The sequence below is a fragment of the Palaemon carinicauda genome, chromosome 35 (genome assembly GCF_036898095.1).
Source record: "Palaemon carinicauda isolate YSFRI2023 chromosome 35, ASM3689809v2, whole genome shotgun sequence".
NCBI classification, from domain to species: Eukaryota; Metazoa; Arthropoda; class Malacostraca; order Decapoda; family Palaemonidae; genus Palaemon; species Palaemon carinicauda.
This window is the reverse complement of record NC_090759.1, coordinates 57373969-57396415: the sequence shown is the minus strand read 5'-3', so window position 1 is coordinate 57396415 and position 22447 is coordinate 57373969. Positions and strand designations below refer to the sequence as shown.

The following is a 22447-nucleotide window of genomic DNA, read 5'->3' as shown; positions in this document are numbered from 1 at the left end:
CACGAAACATTCGTAGGATTGAAGACATTAAGGCTTTCAAGAGGAAACTGAAGACTTTCTTATTTCATGAGTCCTTTGACCGTGATGATTTAACAGTAAATGAACAATACGCGATATGGGAAAACGACAGTGGAGGTCCCGTAGAGAGAGGGGTTCCCCTGCTGTATGGGACTGGAAAAGCAGCCATCAAAGTAAGTAAAGTGAAGGTGTTCATTATTGCAATGGAGTAAGAGCAAATGGGGAATGAAGATTATCAAGAGCTCTGCTGCAATAAGTGAGCAGGTCTTGAGGAACAGTGTAGCATTTCTGTTACAGAAGGTCCTCAACTTACAAACGTTCAGAGATACAAACCTAAATCCAACTGAAATCATTAATATGAGATGTTTTATCGAAAGTTCATAATGAAATACGGTAATAAAACAAAACTGCTGAATTCCTCGTCAGGCTGGGAAGAGCGGAGAGAGGAAAGGTCCCCTTTTGTTCATTTGTTTGATGTCTGCTATCCCCCCAAAATTGGGGGAAGTGCCTTGGAAAATAGAGAGTAATCAAGATGACATTTGCTATACGAAATGAGACTATTTGTTGACTTCTACAGCTCAAAATCATAGGCATGTGAGTTGGTTGGAGCCTACCCTAGGCCAAAATTTAACAAACAGCTTCGTGGAACCTATTAAGATTGGAAGTTGACATTCTTTGTACTATGAATACACTTGGATTGAGTAGCGGTTGACAGAGCTGTAAGATTATAACTGCACTTTAGAAAAAATGGAGAGTAATCAGATAGACATTTGGTAAATAAACATTTTGCTGTTGGTACCGAGCAAAGACTTCCGTTGGGTAGATAAGATATTTTCTACTCTGTGCAGCGGCTACTGATAGCGAATATGCTTTGAAAAAGTGGAACCTAAGAATGTTAAGATTTATGGCTTCCTCTCTTCCATTTTGCTATCCAACCTCCTTCAACTTTTACTTGGTAGGACAAATGCGAGCTTCTCCCCCAGTTTCCCCCTCGTAGCTGAATGGTCATCAGGGCCCTGGCATTGGGCCATAAGATCATATGAATGAGGAATGGTGTTGATATGTGTTATCATAAGATTTGAAAAAGGTTGAAATTCAAAGATGGTTTGGACATGAGATGAGAAGGTATGATATATAGCATATGTGGCATTTGCAAGATTAAGAACTATAGGAAAGCCAAGGAAATCAGGGAAAATGGCGATGGATAAATCAGGCGGCAGGATGACAGTACAACAGGGGAAATGGTGATAGATAAATCAGGTATGAGGAAGTGATAGTACAGAAGAGAAAGGAGTTAATCCACATGATGATCCCATAAAGGATAAAGCCGACTTGAAGCTTATAAGATTATGAAGGAGGAGCTCAAATGATATAGCAGTCACATCATGAGCAGAGGAGTAAAGGAACTCTATCATGTGTTGATTTACTTGGAAAAGAAATACCTTTCAAAGAAACGAACGCTTAGGTAAGCTGCGAAAATTAGAATGAGTGTGTCGGGGATGATTAGTACTATGAAGGGAGAGGATATGTAACGGCTCCTCACCTATCCTCCTCCTTAGATTCCTAGGCTGGGTTAAGTCTGTTTGGGGTGCAGATATCTATGGTTATCTACGGATACGTGCCTGATTATACACGATATCTTACGATAGTCGTCCCGGGGGTTAGAACCCCATGATACCTGATGGTAATTCTCTTGTAATATCACTCGCAGAAATATTATACAGTAGGAAGTTGCCTAAAGGAACTACCATCAGGGCAACATGGCTCGAGCCCAAAATTAGATTTTTCTTACGTCAAAATCCTTTTTTTTGTTTAGTGAAGTTTCTGTACTAGATGTTGTACAAATAAAGTCAAGAGGTTTATATTCATAACTATGAAGGAGATATTTTGTATGATGCTAGTGGGATTTTTAAGTTCCCATTGGAAGCTGGCCTTCTTACTCATTTTTAAATGTTTATTTGTTAACCCTTTTACCCCCAGGCTCTTTGGAAATTTCCAACCCTTAACCCCCAAGGGGTTATTTTTTCCCCAGCACATTTTGCAGTATATATTTTTTAAATTGCTCTAACAGCCTTAATTTTTGTCATAGAGAGGTCGGGTTGGTCTCATCCTCTTGGAAAATGCCTAAATTTTCTCAAAAAATTATTAAAAATATGAAAAAAAAATTTTTTATAGCATTTTTTTGCAAGGACGTACCGGTACGTCCATGGGGGTAAAGGGATGTGTTTTGTGAAACGTACCAGTACGTCCTTTGGGGGTAAAAGGGTTAAGTTATTCCTTTATTATCAAGTTATTAGTTTTTTTTTTTTTTATAAAGCACACTCCAATCGGCATCAGTGACCCTTGATGTTACAATCCCAGATAATTACTAATCATTCATTCATGAATATGAAACATTTTGAAGTTCATGTGTTAATAAATACAGAGGAAATTTCATGCATTGCCAGGTTGAGGAAGTCTTGTGTTCAACTGACCCGTTTAGCGTGAGCAAAGGAGTGAATTGCGCAGGACGACTGTACGTGTGCAGGTTTGCGTACGGGGGAAAGCCGCCCAAACTTTTTCCGATTGAGAGCAACGAGGACATTTACCACATTTCACATAGGTACGCAAGTTTTAAAAACATGACAGTTTTGTTTATTAGATAAATCTATGCTGTGGAATTCAGCTATCAATGTTTTCAGTAGAACTTTACTTCTCTTAACCATTTTACCCCCAGGCTATTAGGAAATTTCCAACCTTTAACCCCCAGGGGTTATTTTTTTCAAGCACATTTTGCAGTATATTTTTTTTTTAAATTGCTCGGCCTTAGTTTTTGTCATAGAGAGGTCAGGTTGGTCTCATTCTCTCGGAAAATGCCTGAATTTTCTCAAAAAATTATCAAAAATATAAAAAAAAAAATAGCAGTTTTTTGCAAGGACGTACCGGTATGTCCATGGGGGTAAAGGGATGAGTTATGTGAAACGTACCAGTACGTCCTTTGGGGGTAAAAGGGTTAATGTAGAATTGTTTGTTAGAAGGGATTGAAAGAAGGAAGAATGCAGATAAAGGCACAGCTTTGATTATATTAATTTAGATGTCCATAATATAGTTATGCTAAATGTAATAAAGATGTGGACCTTTGTGAATATTGGCGGGTTGTTTGATGTCTTTTTCATGATATAAATAAGGTGTACTAGCTCGTAGAACATGAAATATTTTTATTTAATCTTTCCGGACGTTCTCTCACACAGTTATTTGTTTTTATTTAATCTTTCCGGACGTTCTCTCACACAGTTATTTGATATTTCAGGTCATCACTATCTTCTCGTTCTATTGCTACAGACCTCACAAATATAGAAAATGAAACAGCAAGCCCCTCGCAACACCGAAAGAAATCCAGTAAAGTTTACGGCAAAGAGAATGCTAGAACCCCACTCAGAGATGTTCAGGCCAAAGATGAGACACCAGAGAAGGCTCCTAAGGGTAGGTCAGAACATATGTCACTAATTACTTAGGGTTATTGTGTGGCATATTATTATTATTATTATTAAATGCTAAGCTACAACCCTAATTGGAAAAGCAAGATGCTATAAGCCCAGGGGCCCCAACAAGAAAAATAGCCAAGTGAGGAAAGGAAACAAGGAAAAATAAAATAATTTAAGAATAGTAATAAGCATTAAAATAGATATTTCCTATATAAACTATAAAAACTTTAACAAAACAAGAGGAAGAGAAACTAGATAGAACAGTGTGCCCGAGTGTACCCTCAAGCAAGAGAACTCTAACCCAAGAGAGTGGAAGACCATGGTACAGAGGCTATGACACTACCCAATGGTTTGATTTTGGAGTGACCTTCTCCTAGAAGAGTCGCTTACCATAGCTAGAGTCTTTTCTATCCATACCAAAAGGAAAGTAACCACTGGACAATTACAGTGCAGTAGTTAACCCCTTGGGTGAAGAAGAATTTAACACTTTTATAAGTATGACTGAAGTTTTTATCGTGAAACTTTCTATGTTCACAAAACTTTTTAAAGTGTTTTTGTTGGTTTCAGTGGTCAGAATTCTAGATCACTAAATTAATCTCATTTATTGATAACCCTTTTACCTCCAGGCTATTTGGAAATTTCCAACCCTTAACCCCCAGGGGGTTATTTTTTTTCCCAACTCATTTTGCAGTATATTTTTTTTTAAATTGCTCTAACAGCCTTAATTTTTGTCATAGAGAGGTCAGGTTGGTCTCATTCTCTTGGAAAATGCCTGAATTTTCTCAAAAAATTATCAAAAATATGAAAAAAAAAAAAAAAATTTTATAGCATTTTTTTGCAAGGACGTACCGGTACGTCCATGGGGGTAATGGGATGGCTTTTGTTTAACGTACCAGTACGTTCTTTTGGGGGTAAAAGGGTTAATAAGGAAAAACACTACATTTTCAGTCTGATTGTGAAGAAGATATGGAACTATTTTGTGTAAGACCAAGGATGAAAATTTCATAGGTTAGATTAGTGTATCTAGTTCAGCAAGTTTGATACAGTTGTCATTTTCAATTTCCATAAAAAAAAAAAAATTTGCTATTGCAAGTTTTTTGTGCATCAAAGGCAACTTTTATCTAGAAAAAAATGGGTAAAATGAAAAATTAAATATTATATTTCTTGAGAAAGTAGTTTAACTGTTCTGGAACTTCCATGAAAGCCTTGTCAGTCTAAAAACTTATTACACTAACAAGTAAAGTCACTGAATTGACATAAAAGAAGTAAAAGACAAAGGTAGAGGTTTAAAGGTGTCTAGTTTCAGTTCCAGTTCCATTTCCATCATAATAGGTGCTCACCAGAAATGGGTAATCTGAAGAAAGGAGAAATATTAAGGAGAAAGATGAGTAAATGGAAGAAGAAAGGGTAGAAATTCTTATAGCCAAAAGTCCTCAGTCGATTACTTAGGTGAAATTGGAGTATGAAAATTTTTTTGTTTAAATTTTAGTTGACATGAAAAGAATTTGTAAGGATACTTAGGGTTATTATTATTATTATTATTATTATTACTTGCTAGGCTACAACCCTAGTTGGAAAAGCAGGATGCTATAAGCCCAGGTGCTCCAACAGGGAAAATAGCTCAGTGAGGAAAGGGAACAAGGAAAAATTAAATATTTCAAGACGAGCACCAACATTAAAATAAATATCACTTTATAAACTATAGAAACTTTAGAAAACAAGAGGAAGAGATACAAGATAGAAAAGTGTGCCCGAGTGCATATATCTTTTAACACTTTTATAAGTATGACTGAAGTTTTTATTGTGAAACTTTCTATGTTCAAAAAATTTTTTTTTAAGTGTTTTTGTTGATTTCAGTGGTCAGAATTCTAGATCACTAAATTAATCTCATTTATTGATAACCCTTTTACCCCCAGGCTATTTGGAAATTTCCAACCCTTAACCCCCAGGGGGTTATTTTTTTCCCAGCACATTTTGCAGTATATTTTATTTTAAATTGCTCTAACAGCCTTAATTTTAGTCATAGAGGGGTCAGGTTGGTCTCATTCTCTTGGAAAATGCCTGAATTTTCTCAAAAAATTATCAAAAATATGAAAAAAAAAAATTTATAGCATTTTTTTGCAAGGACGTACCGGTACGTCCATGGGGGTAATGGGATGGCTTTTGTTTAACGTACCAGTATGTTCTTTTGGGGGTAAAAGGGTTAATAAGGAAAAACACTACATTTTCAGCCTGATTGTGAAGAAGATATGGAACTATTTTGTGTAAGACCAAGGATGAAAATTTCATAAGTTAGATTAGTGTGTCTAGTTCAGTAAGTTTGATACAGTTGTCATTTTCAATTTTCATAAAAAAAAAACAAATTGCCATTGCAAGTTTTTTGTGTATCAAAGGCAACTTTTATCTAGAAAAAAATTGGTAAAATGAAAAATTAAATATTATTTTTCTTGAGAAAGTAGTTAAACTGTTCTGGAACTCCCATGAAAGCATGAAAGCCTTGTCAGTCTAAAAACTTATTACACTAACAAGTAAAGTCACTGTATTGACATAAAAGAAGTAAAAGACAAAGGTAGAGGTTTAAAGGTGTCTAGTTTCAGTTCCAGTTCCAGTTCCATCATAATAGATGCTCACCAGAAATGGGTAATGTGAAGAAGGGAGAAATATTAAGGAGAAAGATGAGTAAATGAAAGAAGAAAGGGTGGAAATTCTTATAGCAAAAAGTCCTCATGTCGATTACTTTGGTGAAATTGAAGTATGAACATTTTTTTGTTTAAATTTTAGTTGACATGAAAAGAATTTGTAAGGATACTTCCCTTTTTAGTAAGTTTGTTTGCTAAATTGTTTGTTGAACTAGATCATATTTGTAATTATTTTTAGACTGTGTAGGAATGTTGTAATAATGTATGTATAAATAGTTATCATCTTAATTGGCAGGCTTTAGAATTTTTTAATGAAAAATGTGACATTAAGAAAAAACTTATAGTTGCATCTCTCCTCTTTTTATAGAATACATTAACGGTAAATACAATGGAATCTTAATAAAACTGCCATTTATTTCTTTCTGTATTTAGGAAACAACAGTAATGCGTCTCGAACGCTAAAACGACAACTATCGGATTCCGTTGAGCCTGAAAACGCAGAAGTGAAAAGAATCAAGATGTCTGCACAAAAAGAGGGAAAAGATTTGGGAATGAAAAGTCCTGCTAACAAATCACAAGATCTTATAGAGAGGGTTACTAACTCTGGCCGCGTATTAAAAGTTGCTTGTTATAAGTTGTTTGGTAATGGTGAGATGGACAGAAATGGGGTGTTAACTTCTCCCAAAGTTAAATCTGTCCCGACTCCAAGTAAATACACTCCTAAGAAGCTTTTTATTAGTTCTCCTACAAAACCCTCTCCAGCTCCATCTTCGGCGTCGAAGAATGAGGCACTCGATGTGCAAAAGTCTCCCAGTGAAAAGATTGAAAGTATAAAGAAAATTGGTAATATAAGAGGTCTCAAGGATACCGAGATAACCGACTTACTTGGAAGCGAAAGTGAATCGGAGTTATCTGATATGGATGATAATGAAATTGATTCTGACAGCGATGCCAAACAAATATCAGATAAAATCACAAGTGAGCAGCATGGAAAGAAAGCCATTGAAATCATAAAAGCAAATGAAAAGAGTTCAAGTGTTATCAAAGAAAACAAAAACAACCAGAAAACTGAAAACAAAACATTGTTATACAAATGTCGAGAATGTAAACAAGCTTTTGTGTCGAGTGAGGAACGAGAGAATCACAAAGAGAATGATTGTAATGCCGAAGAAGACTACGCATCCAAGACGCCAAAGACCCATCCACGTGTCGTGAATTTAATCGTCGGCGATACTCCCGAAGGGAAATCCCCAAGTGGGAGACGTAGACGAGATAAATCGTACAAATGCTTGGACTGTGGGCTATCCTTCAAATCTAAACAGGAGAGAGACGACCACGAAGTGGAGCATGATGACGACTTCAAATCATTGCCGGTTACTCCGTCCAGGTAATGTAGTCTTGTCAGATTTTTTATCAAGTTATCGTGGCTTCTGCCTAGCAAAAGTATTTTTTTGTTTGTTGATTTTCCCTTAAGTAGTCCGTAAGTTTACCGAATTTAATTTTTCCCTTAACCCTTTTACCCCCAGGCTATTTGGAAATTTTCAACCCTTAACCCCCAGGGGGTTATTTTTTTCCCAGCACATTTTGCAGTATATTTTTTTTAAATTGCTCTAAAAGCCTTAATTTTTGTCATAGAGAGGTCAGGTTGGTCTCATTCTCTTGGAAAATGCATGAATTTTCTCAAAACATCAAAAATATGAAAAAAAAAAAATTTATAGCATTTTTTTGCAAGGACGTACCAGTACGTTTATGGGGGTAAAGGGATGGCTTTTGTGAAACGTACCAGTACGTCCTTTGGGGGTAAAAGGGTTAAGTAGTCCATAAGGTTACCGAATTTAATTTTTCCCTTAAGTCCGTATGTTTACCAAATTTAATTTCTTATACTTAATTGCCATAGAACTTCTTTGTAATTTTCACTACTGTATATGTATTGTTAGGAAGTAATATTATCATTGTGTTTGTACTTTTCACCGTCAGTTGTCCTGGTGACTATCTATAGTCCATTTCTTTTATCGAGGCAGATTTGCACCGACTCGCAGCGGTGCCCTTTTAGCTCGGAAAATTTTCCTGATCGCTGATTGGTTAGAATTATCTCGTCCAACCAATCAGCGATCAGGAAACTTTTCCGAGCTAAAAGGGCACCGCTGCGAGTCGGTGCAAATCTGCATCGCTAAAAGAAATTGACTATGGTAATAAGGTGTTTTCCTCTTGAAGATATATCCTTTTATTCCAAAAGATAAAGTTTATTTTGCTCATCTATGATATCTTATTAATAGATATTTTGAATTACTGTCAATTCATCATTTTTTGAATTACTGTCAATTCATCATTTTTTGAATTACTGTCAATTCATCATTTTTTGAATTACTGTCAATTCATCATTTTTTGAATTACTGTCAATTCATCATTTTTTGAATTACTGTCAATTCATCATTTTTTGAATTACTGTCAATTCATCATTTTTTGAATTACTGTCAATTCATCATTTTTTGAATTACTGTCAATTCATCATTTTTTGAATTACTGTCAATTCATCATTTTTTGAATTACTGTCAATTCATCATTTGCATGACATCCTAATGTATGTATTGTATTTTTTAAATGACTTGAGAAAGAGGATTTTGTAAAAATGACATATACAAAATATAAATGGCATACTACAATGCATTGGTAACAAAATGAACATGATTGTTAACCCTTTTACCCCCAGGCTATTTGGAAATTTCCAACCCTTAACCCCCAGGGGGTTATTTTTTTCCCAGCACATTTTGCAGTATATTTTTTAAAATTGCTCTAACAGCCTTAATTTTTGTCATAGAGAGGTCAGGTTGGTCTCATTCTCTTGGAAAATGCCTAAATTTTCTCAAAAAATTATCAAAATTATCAAAAATATGAAACAAAAAATTTTATAGCATTTTATTTGCAAGGACGTACCGGTACGTCCATGGGGGTAAAGGGATGGCTTTTGTGAAACGTACCAGTATGTCCTTTGGGGGTAAAAGGGTTAATGAGGGTTTAAGGATTTTTGGCTATTATTCTATAAGATGTCATAGGGCTTTATGATGATGATATTTGAAAGATTTATTATTAGATAATAAAAACATACTTTTATGTCTATTGCAACATATCAAGTACAGTACAGTTATCATCCAGAGTTACTTAACCTGCATGCTTTAGACAGTATGAAAGGTTTCGTTTAGGCCCCTGCCATGTCGCCCAGCCCTTTTTTTCGTCCGTTCTCGTTGGTCGCTTCATATCCAGTTGTCTGACGCTTGAAGCATTGTCTTGCTCCATTTTCACCCCTTATATAGGAACTGATCTTATAAAGTATGCATGAATGCAGTAATTCTAAAAGTAGGATTATGCTGGTTAGACTTTTTGGAGCCTTTGTAGGGTGACGGCCAGATCCCGTAGAAAACGGGAATATTCTGAACTGTGGCCATCGTTCTAAAAACGATTTTGGCGGGAGAAGCTAACTTAAAAAACCCACCTAACCTATGCTGAAAGCCGTCTCCTTACCCAGGGGGCTGCGCCCCCCCCCCCCCTTACACAACATATTTAAGATCCGTAGACCATTTCCAAACGTTTTTATTCTATACAAGATAACAGTCGGAGCGATATTAAGCAAATTAGGACGCTTGGCCGTAGCACTACAAACTACCCGACTTTTTTTATGAGTTACAATGATGCTTTTCTATGATTCTAATTTCAAGAATGGATATTGTAGAATATTTTGGTCATGACGAATCCCAAGTTTTTACCCATGCTTTCCGAACATGTTACAGTGACTTGCTTGTTTTGAGGTTTTGTGAATTAAACCAATGTATGAAGGTTTTATGTAACCATCGATGAATACAGTATATGTTGTAATTATATTATTACATGTTTATTGTTACAGATAGGGAATTCATATAACTATTATTGCAGTTTAGAAAGTCATATTTATTTTGATGGTGGATACTAGCATAAACAATTTACTTCTAACTTTCAAGAGTAAATATTGAAATGTTTCATTATATGTTATAATCCCCAGAAAGGACAAAACTATGAGAACTCCTAAATCATCCAAAAAGTCAGCCGTAAAACCAAACATGCCTGAACGCGATAAACCCGTCGACTGTCCACGAACGCCGCTAGAGCAAGCAAGAGCCAAGTTGCACGTGTCTGCCGTTCCAGACTCGCTTCCGTGCCGGGAAGATGAATTCCAGCAGATTTATTCTTTTGTGGAAGGAAAGCTCTACGATGGTACTGGTGGATGCATGTGAGTATTTTAATAATTAACTAAATGTCTTGTTGTGGTTGTTATTACTGTATAATGTAGTTTTATAGTTCATTTATTTTATGTCCCTAGTGAAAAACTTATTCTTGTTTCTCCAGACATTTTGTTAAGTTTTATATTTTATATAGGAAATATTTATTTTTATGTTATTACTTGTTTCCTTTCCTCACTGGGCTACTTTCCCTGTTGGGGCACCTGGGCTCATAGCATCCTGCTTTTCCAACTAGGGTTGTAGCTTAGCAAGTAATAATAATAATAATTGACTTTTTATTGACATGTTATTGATTCTTTCAATGTCCAACTTTTGGATCATGATCCCATCTTTTCATGTGAGTCAAAACTTACCTTGGGTCTATGTGCTGATATTACTCTGGATAGGGATATGAGGTTGGTCTGGACTAGAGGTCCTAGACTGCAGTCATTGATAGGGTTCCAGTCTTGACAGTTGGCAAGACCCTGGTCCCACTCAAATAACTAATGTCCGTTCCTCGGTGTTGGTGATTTTACGCTTGATTGCAAGAAATCCATCTATTCAGAAAATTGCCATTGAGCAATCCAAGTGGGCCAAGAACCATTCAGAAAATAAGTTTTTATCATAAAAGTATAGTAATTTACATACAAGCTCAATACTATTAATAAGAGGAATAGGTTTTTAAGTGACAAGGTGACTAATATCAGTCTCATTAATTAAGGATGTGTTCAACCCCTATCTGCACTTGCTTTATATCCTACTTTATCTTTGTTCTTGCTTTCTTTCTTTTATCTTGCTGTCAAACAATTTAATTTTTAATTCATAGTGTATCTGTAAGGTTTCCACCCTTCTTTACTTGCTTTAGTCCTCAGTCCTTTGTCTCATGAAAGATCGAGTATCTGAAACAAATTTTTTGTCTCCTGTTGAGCTTCAGTAATTTTTTATAATCTTTGATAGTCTGTGGTTTTGATCTTATTGGGGACTAAACTTCATTTTATTTCTCATTTATAATTGCTGGCGAGTGTAGTTATCCTCTTAATTTTCATTGATAATACCCGACGATTTTATTCTACCTATTAACTTTTAGCTTTATTATAATTAACATATGCTAGCCATTGTGGTTTACTTTTTATCTTTAGTTTGTAGCCTGTCAACAATTACTTTAGTTTTAACAGAACGTAATGCGTTTTTTTAAATATTACATTCTTTGTAACGGAGATTTGATTAAGGTTTATTCTAGTAAAGTGTCTATTGTTCATCTTTTTTTTTTGCGAGTTAAAGTTTTTCTTCCTTTTTTTTTTTTTAATAGGTATATTAGTGGTGTGCCTGGAACCGGCAAAACGGCAACAGTTAAAGAGGTCGTTAAAATTTTACAAGATGCAAGTGAGGAAGGAGACTTGCCTTCTTTCTCTTTCTTGGAAGTGAATGCCATGAGATTGACTGAGCCACATCAACTTTGGGTTCAGGTTAGTATTTTTAAGTTATTGTACTTAGATAATGTATTAACCCTTTTACCCCCAAAGGACGTACTGGTACGTTTCACAAAACCCACCCCTTTACCCCCATGGACGTACTGGTACGTCCTTGCAAAAAAATGCTAGACAATTTTTTTTCATATTTTTGATAATTTTTTGAGAAAATTCAGGCATTTTTCAAGAGATTGGGACCAACCTGACCTCTCTGTGACAAAAATTAAGGCTGTTAGAGCAATTTTAAAAAAATATACTGCAAAATGTACTGGGAAAAAAATAACCCCCTGGGGGTTAAGGGTTGGAAATTTCCAAAGAGCCTGGGGGTAAAAGGGTTAACTGTTTTAATATAGGTTGTTTTGTGGAGTGCTATTGATTGATTATTAGTGATTATGAAGATAGTTACCGGAGTACCAAATCTGACTTTGAGACTTACAGAAGCTTGGCCAGATTATTCTTAACTAGTGGAGCACTCATTAGACCGCAGACCTCCGCCATGGCAACTTATTTCTCGACCGTGACCTTGACCTTCCAAAATATAATAATTTCCAGCTTTTTACATAACAGTTGATCCTTGCAAGATTCATCACTCTACGATTAAAATTGTGGCCAGGAAACTTCACAAAGAAATACACACACCAACAGGGGTGAAAACATCAACTCCTTCAAACTTCGTTGGCGGAAGTAGTGAATACTATTGATCCAACAACTTCTCATATGATCAAAGATCAGATCAGAAGGTTTCTTGTCAAAGTGAAACAGATCACTGTGATTATGATTCACCACAGTGTATTTCATATAATTTTTTTATTACCCATATTTTTAATCCTCTAGTAATTTAACCAGACCACTGAATCCTTTTGCAGATCATATGTATGATGTAATTATATGACTCAAATAACAACGTATTCTATATAGAAAAAAAAAAAAATTATATAGCAAAAAAAAATAAATAAAAGGCTTTTAGACTACTTATTGTAGCTTTCAATTATTATTAATAGCTAAGCTACAACCCTAGTTGGAAAAGCAAGTTGCTATAAGCCCAAGGGCTTCAACAAGGAAAAATAGCCCCGTGAGGAAAGGAAATAAGGAAATGAATAAACGATTTGAGAGATAATGAACTAAAATAAAATATTTTAAAAACAGTAACAACATCAAAACAGTTATTTCATATATACATACATACATATACCAAGGCACTTCCCCTAGTTTTGGGGGGTAGCCGACATCAACAAAGAAAGAAAAACAAAAAGGGGACCTCTACTCTCTATGTTCCTCCCAGTTTTTATAAACTATAAAAAGACTTGTGTCAGCCTGTTCAACATGAAGAATTTGGTGCAAGTTTCAACTTTTGAAGTTCTACCGATTCATCTACCCGATTAGCAAGATCATTCCAGAACTTGGTCACAGCTGGAATAAAATTTCTAGAATACCATGTAGTATTGAGCCTCATGATGGAGAAGGCCTGACTACTGTATTAGAATTAACTGTATGCCTAGTATTACGAAGACGATGGAACTGTCTGGGAAGATCTGAATGTAAAGGATGGTCAGAATTATGATAAATCTTATGTAACAAGCCTAACGAAATAATTGAACGACGGTGCCAGAGATTAATATCTAGATCAGGACTAAGAAATTTAATGGGCCGTAAGTTCCCGTCTAATGTTAGTCCAACGTTTCCCCCTAACACTTTCAATTTCTGGGTTCGACCTGTGTTGCTCCGTGAAATGTTCCTCTATCACCATTTCTATGGCATAGTTATTGCTGAATATACCAGAGAAAAAGAGATGCATGGAATGCCAGGAAAAAACCTAGCTCGCTCACTCTTTGAGCGTCGGTATAGAAAACTGGGGCGTGATTGAACCACGACCATAGATCCCTCACTAATTAGACCTCTCCTTCATCAACATCCCCCCTCTCTACCCCTACATCTCCCCACCCCTATCCTCATTCTTCCTCGGCACTTGCGTTGGTCAGACGTGTTTTGTTTTGCTCTGAGTTGTTTTGTGTTTTTTTGGAAGATATCCGACGTTTTAGAGATCCCTGCTCCCAAGTTGAGTACAGTATTATATTTGTCTGTTTGGGATTTCTAGGTAGCGACACATTATTCTTAACCAATTTCTTGAACAATGTAGATTGGATTTATTTTTTTCAGCATTGCTTTTACCTTCAGTTGCATTCTTATTTGGTTTTTCTTTTTCATCCAATCCCTCTGATCCCTTTCCCTCTTGCTCTCCAACTACTTAGATTTTACCTTGCCCTGATTTTAACTCATCCAAAATTAACAGTTTAGCAAGTGTTATTAACTTCTGTACAATGTCGATAATTCATTTGATGGGGGTCTAGTAAAATTCATCATCTCCTCCTCTTATGCTTATTGACGCAAAGGGCCTTAGTGAGATTTTGCCAGTTGTCTCTTATCTTCTCCATTCATCATCTTCTACTTCCAACTTCATAGTCCTAAGCCATGTAGGGCTGGATCTTCCAACTCTTCTAGTGATCTCATCCACATATGGCACTTGAGTAATGTTACCATGAAGTAATTTCTGATAAAGGTTATTAGTTATGTGTTGATTTATAGATGCTAAATGCCAAAAAGTATTGCTTAGACAATGACAATTCTAAAATGAATAATTTTTTCATCAACAGGTTTGGAAGGGGTTAACAGGCAACAAAGTAACTGCCGAGCACGCGTCATCTCTGTTAGAGAAGAGGTTTTCTACAGCTGCAGCACGCAGAGAAACGACGCTTCTTCTAGTCGATGAGTTGGATCTCCTTTGGACGAGAAAACAGGTACGGTGAACTGTTGTGTATTATACAAAGTGCAATACAGAAGGTACTAGACTTAAAAACTTAATAGGTTCCAAGAAGCTGTTTGTAAGTTTAATTTGGGCATAGTGTAGGCCTAACCTGTGTTCGTATACCATGCCTATAATTTCTAACTGCAGTCGGCAACAAATAGGTCCCCTTTTTTTCATTTGTTTGATGTCGACTACCCCCAAAATTGGGGAAAGGCCTTAGTATACTGTATGTATGTATGTATGTATGCATTTATGTATGTAGAAGTTAACAAATAGTTGGGTTCATATGGAATAGATATCAGGTTAACCCTTTTACACCAAAGGACATACTGATACGTTTCACAAAACCCATCCCTTTACCCCCATGGACGTACCGGTACGTCCTTGCAAAAAAATGCTATAAAAATTTTTTTTTTCATATTTTTGATAATTTTTTGAAAAAAATTCAGGCATTTTCCAAGAGAATGAGACCAACCTGACCTCTCTAGGACAAAAATTAAGGCTGTTAGAGCAATTAAAAAAAAAATATATACTGCAAAATGTGCTGGGAAAAAAATAACCCCTTGGGGGTTAAGGGTTGGAAATTTCCAAAGAGCCTGGGGGTAAAAGGGTTAAATAAAAGGAGACTCCGCTAATGTTTAGTTTTCCTTTCCACATAGGATGTAATGTACAATCTGTTTGATTGGCCTTGTCGCCCTGGTAGCAAACTGATTGTGGTAGCTATTGCCAATACGATGGATCTGCCAGAACGTATCATGATGAACAGAGTTTCGTCAAGGTTAGGCCTCACCAGGATGACCTTCCAACCTTATACGCACAAACAATTACAGGTGAGTAAAAAAACTTATTGTTTCAATGGATATGTCTGCTGTACAGTAGTTCCAGTCTTGCACTTATAAAATGGTAGAATATTTCACATATGTACAGTAATTCTAAGCATATTTTATGGCTTTATACCAACTTGACCATATTAATTGTAAATAATTATATTTAAATATTACAACTGTTTACCCAGCTGTGAAACTACATATAATGGTGTACATTTCTCTTACAGGAAATTGTCCTTTCACGTCTTTTGGGCATTGATGCCTTTGACCCAGATGCTGTGCAGCTGGTTGCTAGGAAGGTAGCAGCTGTATCGGGTGATGCAAGAAGAGCCCTGGACATATGTCGTCGAGCCACCGAAATTGCCGAAAATGAAAAGTTGTCGGGCACGCCAATGAAGTCTCCTTTTAAAAGGAAAGCTCTGGTTGGGATGATGCAAGTTGACGCTGCCTTGAAAGAAATGTTCTCATCGCCAAAAATTTCTGCTATTAGGTATTCAGTTGTTTATTATCTAAATCTGAACATTTCTAGTTTAAGGAAATTTAATTGATTTTGTACTATCAAACTTTTTGTGATAGCATACTTTTGAAGTTCTAGACCTTACTAATTCTCATTGTAATTGTTCTATTCTTCTTGTTTGGCTTGACATACGCTATCAATATTGTGGTTTAATTTATGTAATTCAAGTTTAGAGAAATCTTTGTGACTGAATACAAAAGGGATTTTGACGAAGGAAAAATCTATTTCTGGGCGAGGAAGCTGTATCGCCCAGTGAAATGCCCCTCTAGCACCATTTTTAAGGTATAGTTATTGCTGAATATACCAGAGAAAAAAGAAATGCATGGAATGCTAGGAATAAACCTAGCTCACTCACTCTGAGTGTCAGTATAGAAAACTGGGGCGTGATTGAACCACGACCATACAAATAAATACTTCAAGATTTTGATTTAATCTGTTAATAAACTACTCTACTTTTCATTTCAGGAACTGCAGCGTAATGGAACAATTTGTATTACGGGGTATAGTTGCAGAATTCACACGAACTGGTCTGGAGGAAGCTGTGTTTGGGAGAGTGTTAGACCAGTACAATTCTCTATGCAGATTTGAAGGTAAGTTTGCAACAATACAAATGCCATGTACCATTTGTTTTTACACTTTTCATGAATGATTTGTGACTATCTGTGTGAATGATATAATTACAATTGAGTTTCCTGGTATAAAATTTTTCTTGTTGAGAGGGTGAAAAGGTTTATTTCTCTAGTAATTGTACCCTGTATATTCCTTTATCAACCAAGCAACCCATGGTTTGACCTCCCAACTGCTTTCATGCATTCCAGCATTTATGGGAATAAGATTTTGGAAAGAGTTAGGAGGCCTCGGGAAGATTAGAATTTCTCTGTCCTTAGCATCTTATACCCAGGCATAAAAGCTATATTCTCAGTATTCCTGATGAATAGCTTCCAAAATAAATCTTATACCGACGCTAAAAATTTGGCCTCCAAAGTCTTGCCACTCCAAAGAAGGGATAAAAAAGACAAAGCTAAGTCTACCTTACTGTAAAGATTGCAAAACTCTACCAACCAACCTAGAATCCCTTGCTAATGACCGCCGTATGCTCTGATGACTGAATATTAATAATGGGGGTCACTGCGCTGGTGCAGGAGTACACGGAAACATTTTACCTGTGAAAGGCAGCATTGACATGCCAGACGAAGTCCCAGCGACCCCAATTTCTCATCTGATGTGTACCAATATTTGGCAAGGTATACAAGTCCAGGATTTGGCTGATTATCATCATTATTACTTGCTAAATTATAACCCTAGTTGGAAAAGGTTTCTATAAGCCAGAGGCCCCAACAGGGAAAATAGCCCAGTGAGGAAAGGAAGCAAGGAAAAATAAAATATTTTAATAACAGTAACATTAAAATAAATATTTCCTATATAAACTGTACAAAACAAGATGAAGAGAAATTAGATAGAATAGTGTACCCGAGTGTACCCTCAAGCTAGAGAACTCTAACCCAAGACAGTGGAAGACCATGGCATTACCCAAGACTAGAGAAGAATGGTTTGATTTTGGAGTGTCCTTCTCCTAGAAGAGCTGCTTACCATTGCTATGCAAATAGATGGTGACAGCATCACCACATCTGAAACCTACCATACTACAGTACATTCATCATCTATTGAGGAATGTTGAATGTCCTAGTAGCAGGTTGTTACAGGCAATTCAACTCTTGTGGCCATGTTATAGCAATCAAAATCAATATGCATAAGTAAAATATTGCTTTGTTATTTATGAATAAACCATTTTGTTATTACTGTTATGGTATGTGCTAGAACAGTATGGTTGTTTTGTTTATCTCACGATCATTTGGAAATTTTTTTTATATATTCCACATACTGAATACTATACTGTACTATATGCTAATCCCTCTGAGAATTTATTATTACTCCTAGAAATAATTAGCCATCTAACATTAAGAATTAAATGCTGAAATAAAGTGAAGGAATGCCAACAAGCATACTGTTCTATTGAATTTGTGGCAAAGAGCAATAATTAAATCTTTTATATAAAAATTGCATATTTTAAATGTATTTGTTCTTACTTGAATACAAATCCAAGTCCTTTAATATGCATGCTTTCAGTGAAATAACATTGGTACATGCTTCTTCTACCTGTGTTTGGTCTTTTACAGCATTGGCGGGGAGTGAGTACCGAAACTTATTCCATAGCGGGGAAAAATGCAAGCATGTGGAACTCTGGCTCTTATGAAATGAAGTGCTTGGTCACTACTATGTTCGAAGAAGAGGTCGTCAAGATGACCAATCAATGTAGCTGTGACTCTCCAATTGATCTCTTAAGTACCTAGATCATAGCCAGCACAGCGGTATGTGGTACAGACCTTTACGCACCTGTTACCAAAACTCAGTCTTATAATTGACCAGCACTTGTATCCTCAATCAGGGTAAAGGGTACAGCCTTCTTTCCTGACCTTCTGTTTTTGAGAGACAAAGAGATTACCACCAAGAAACACCATAGCCCACCAGATGGAGCGAGCTCCTACCTCATATGAGCAGCACAAGAAAGTGAGCATGACTATCTCCACACTGTCACCATCCCTTCATCAGCCACGACCAAGAGGCATTTTCTTGGTGACCCAAGGATCACACAAGTACAGTTCCGTAGTCATGGTCCAAGACCATGTCTTTGTCCTCTTGAGGAGCCACCTCTGGGTCACATAGCCCATTGATGGTACTCATGCAGGCCAAGACCTGCAAGAAGGCATGCTCCAACTCCTGTTCTGCCTCCGATAGCTTCAGACTAGCAGCTCTAGGAAGATGGTTGTCGTCGTCAGTGTTGAAGTCATCTACTCACGAGACATCATCTCGGAGTGGGTCGAGGTTGTCTTGGTGTCCTTCAGCACCTTCCAGGGAAGAAAGAACTCATCCAGGAGTGAAGGTCTTGAGCTGACATATGTTCATATGTCTCCTACTGATGGAGAGACGTCCTTCCATAAGGGTCTGGATTCGATAGGGGAGGGGCAGAAAAACCCTGCCGGAGACTGTTGGCTTAAGAGATGAAGGTGAGAGCCTACTTGTGGAGGAGTGGGAATGGAGAATGGCGAGATTTCACTTTAATATCCGTACCAGTGTCAGCTTGATTTGGGGTAAATCCTGCGGGTCAGGTACTCCTCATTTCCTCTTCAGGGGAGAGAAGGAAAGTGCCACGGACTCCTGAGGATGACTTTTCAGCGGAATCCTTGGTGTGATGGTTGACTGTAAAGGTGGAACATCTCCCTCAATTGTGTGGTGGACTGCTCTGACCAGGGCATTTAACGAAGGTTCTTTGCCCATTGTAGCACTGGCCGAGAGGATTGAAGCTGAGGGTTTATGAAAACGTAGGACTTCCTACCTGGATCATTCGATACCTACCTGGACGAGAAAGCGGATAGCTGCAGATTTAAAGGTTCCACCTTACAGGGGAACGGAACAGGGCAGCTGCCTGTTCGGGCTCTTTGGGTTCCCTAAAGTTAGGTTCTTCCTGAAGAGGACTGTCTGGTGAGATGTTCCTGGAGAATGGTGATCATGGGTATATCTGTGGGAAACAGACTTATGGTCTACTGTTGAACGACAAACTGAATCTGATGGCTGGCGCTTGCGGGCCGGAGAACGAGAGGAAGAACCTCTACAAGAAACTGGCGAGTGCCGATGTCCTGACGAGAAGCTCAAGAAGGAGAGCATCTGGACGACTGACCGATCTAAAGAAGATTGCCTACAGTCTGGCAAATCACAGCTTGTTGGTGAACAGCTAGGAACTGGCGAGCGGCAAGTCACATGAGAACTAGGTAAAGTTTGAGAGCGGCTAGTAGCTGTCAAATGACAAGCTGCTGGTGATCGTAGTGCCACTGGCAAGCTCCAAGAGTCTGGAAAATAGCGAGCAGTGGTAGAATGACGGGTAGCTGCCAAACGCTTAGAAGTAGGAGATCAGCAAGTGTTTGGTGAAAAATGAGCTGCTGAAGAATGATGAGCAGCTGGCAATTGACAGAGGGTGACCAATGACGAGCTGTTGGCGATAGGTGATAAGCCAGAGAATGAAGAACAGCCGGCAGTTGACGAGTCACAGTTCAGTGACTAGAAGCTGGAGGACTTTGAACAGTCAGCGAATCATGAACTGCGGGACTCGTCGAGCAGTCGGAGAATCCGGAGATTCTATGGCTGCTGGTAAACCATGAACAGCTGTCAGGTGGCGAGAGTTTGGAGAGCGACGGTGGACAAGTTAACCCTGCAAGGCTGGCAAATGGCGAGGAGCTAGAGAATGAAGAACAGCCGGCAGTTGACGAGTCACAGGTGAGGGACTGCAAACCATGAACTGCGGGAGCTTGACGAGCAGTTGGAGAACCCAGAGATCCTATGGCAGCTGGCGAGCCATGAACAGCTGTCTGGTGGCGAGAGGTTGGAGAGTGATGGCTGATGAGACTCGTCATGATGACGATCTCTAAGAGGGAGCTGCGACTGAGGTAACAAGGAATGGGCGAATGGCGAGGTCCTGGCGAGTGACGATCCTCCAATGGGTGAAGGAGGAGAGCCAAAGAAACTTCTCTCAGCCGAAGCACGTCTGAAGAGTCGAGGAGGGCCATGCACTCTGCAAATGCGTTGATGGCGGCGAAGATCTTTCGAAGATTGCTCTGCAGGAACAGAAAGATATCTAGAAGATCTTGTTGTCTCTGGGTGGATCTCGCTCTACGATGAGAGAGATGCCCGCCTGCTGGAGAGACTTGCCTTGGACTTGGCTCCACCGCCGATGGAAGAGTCAGCTCAGCATGGGGGAAACCAAAGTCTTTGGCGACGAAACTGCAACTCCCAATGAGATGTAGCTGTCAGCAGTTCTCCCCCGCAAGTGGGAAGGTTGCTAGACAAGTGATGCAGGGAAGTTTTCCCTCGGAAGGGAGAGCAGCCTTACACCTGGGGAGGATAACTCTCCCTCGGAAGGAAAAGTCGTCCAACCCCTGGCAAAGCTCTTTGCTTCCCATCAACAAACAATTTAAATTGAAGGTCTGCAACAAGTGCTACCTGTGAAAACGTAGCTGAAGCTAGTTTCTCGAAGTCAGCGTGGTGATCAGGAGCTGCTTCAGTCGCAGGAGAACGGGACTGTGACGGCGCCGGAGAACGGGACTGTGACGGCGCCGGAGAACGGGACTGTGACGGCGCAGCAGAACGGGACTGTGACGGCGCAGGGACAGTAGATTCCACAGGAACGAATGCCTCTGCTTTTCTATGTCGGCTGTCTCAGCCAAACGAAGTAGTAGGGTATCGCTAGCTGAGGAATATGAAAGAAAAACTCCTCGGGAGGACTGCCTAATCAATGAACGAGAAAGGTGTCCTCTGAAAGAACAAAAATATAAAGGTTTGCGCTCTTTCCTTAGTCAGCTGACATTGCCAGGAGGGGAGCGGCAGCTTAGGAACCGTTAAAAAAAAAGGAGAATATTACAGTTAATTAATTCAGCTGACAAAACAAATTACTTAGGAGAACCACTCAACCCTCCGGCAGGAACAGGACTCCCTGAGGGGGACTGGACAAGGTAAAGGTCATGCACTCCGTCCGCAGGCTAAGAATGGCCGTTGGCCCATTGCCACACGAAGGTGAGTGCCGTCGAGAGCTGAAAAAGTTGAATTACAAACAGTTGTTATTTCTACTTAATGAAGAAAACCATCTGGGAGTGCAACCTAACCTGGGAATGGAAAAGGTGTCCCCCCACCATAGAGGATCTGACGGCCGCCCACATAACTAGGGAGAGCGGCATTGTCAGTGAGAACGAGCAAGACCGAAGTCCAGCACTGTGAAGGTCACAAGCAGATTTCCTCTAAGAACATGTAGGGGGAAGGGTGACGTTAACATCCGAAAGGAGGAATATCCTAATGATGACGACCCCTGCGGCAGCGGCAGTGTCACTTGTAAGGCCCCCAGTCCATGGGTTGACTGTCATTCAAGGGGCGAAGATTGCAAGAGAAGGTTCTCCGTCTTTGAGAACTTGCCGCATTATGCAGTCACACAAACGTCAACATTCACTGTAAAGAAAAGCTTAAAAACATTAAGAATTTTTTAGTTTTCATATACACTATATAAAAGGAAAACCTAATAAGAAAAATTAAGTCATATGGCCAGTAAGTTAGAGCCAAAAGTAAAGTGGGGTTCACAGCCCAGGTGTGTAAGTGAGCAGGGTAGCTACTAAAAAGTCTAATGGCTTGTCTTCCAGCTTCGCCGAAAGTAATGCTCTATTAATAACGTTGGTTTGTACCTAGTGACGGAACAATTTAATATTTGTTGGAGAGCTCCAGGATTCCATAGTCTTGTATATGGGGAATTATTCACAATTATGTAACACCAAAAACAGAACAGGTCTTAGAGACAAAAAGCCATTATAACATTAAAAGAGGATTTCTTCACTTATATAACAGTATTAGTCTCAATTTACTTTTT

The 22447-nt window shown here is 38.3% G+C and overlaps 1 protein-coding gene across 2 annotated transcripts in view; it reads left to right on the top strand.

Annotated features, from left to right (window-relative positions):
• Orc1 (origin recognition complex subunit 1) overlaps nt 1-22447 on the top strand; it is a 141320-nt gene that overhangs the window by 118439 nt on the left and 434 nt on the right. For both annotated transcript variants that reach the window (XM_068359073.1, XM_068359072.1), the window contains exons 5-13: nt 2466-2620; nt 3308-3480; nt 6554-7508; nt 10155-10382; nt 11681-11837; nt 14492-14635; nt 15303-15473; nt 15698-15960; nt 16453-16577. In XM_068359073.1, coding sequence (XP_068215174.1) covers nt 2466-2620; nt 3308-3480; nt 6554-7508; nt 10155-10382; nt 11681-11837; nt 14492-14635; nt 15303-15473; nt 15698-15960; nt 16453-16577 — 2371 coding nt within the window. The remainder of the gene's footprint in view (nt 1-2465; nt 2621-3307; nt 3481-6553; nt 7509-10154; nt 10383-11680; nt 11838-14491; nt 14636-15302; nt 15474-15697; nt 15961-16452; nt 16578-22447) is intronic.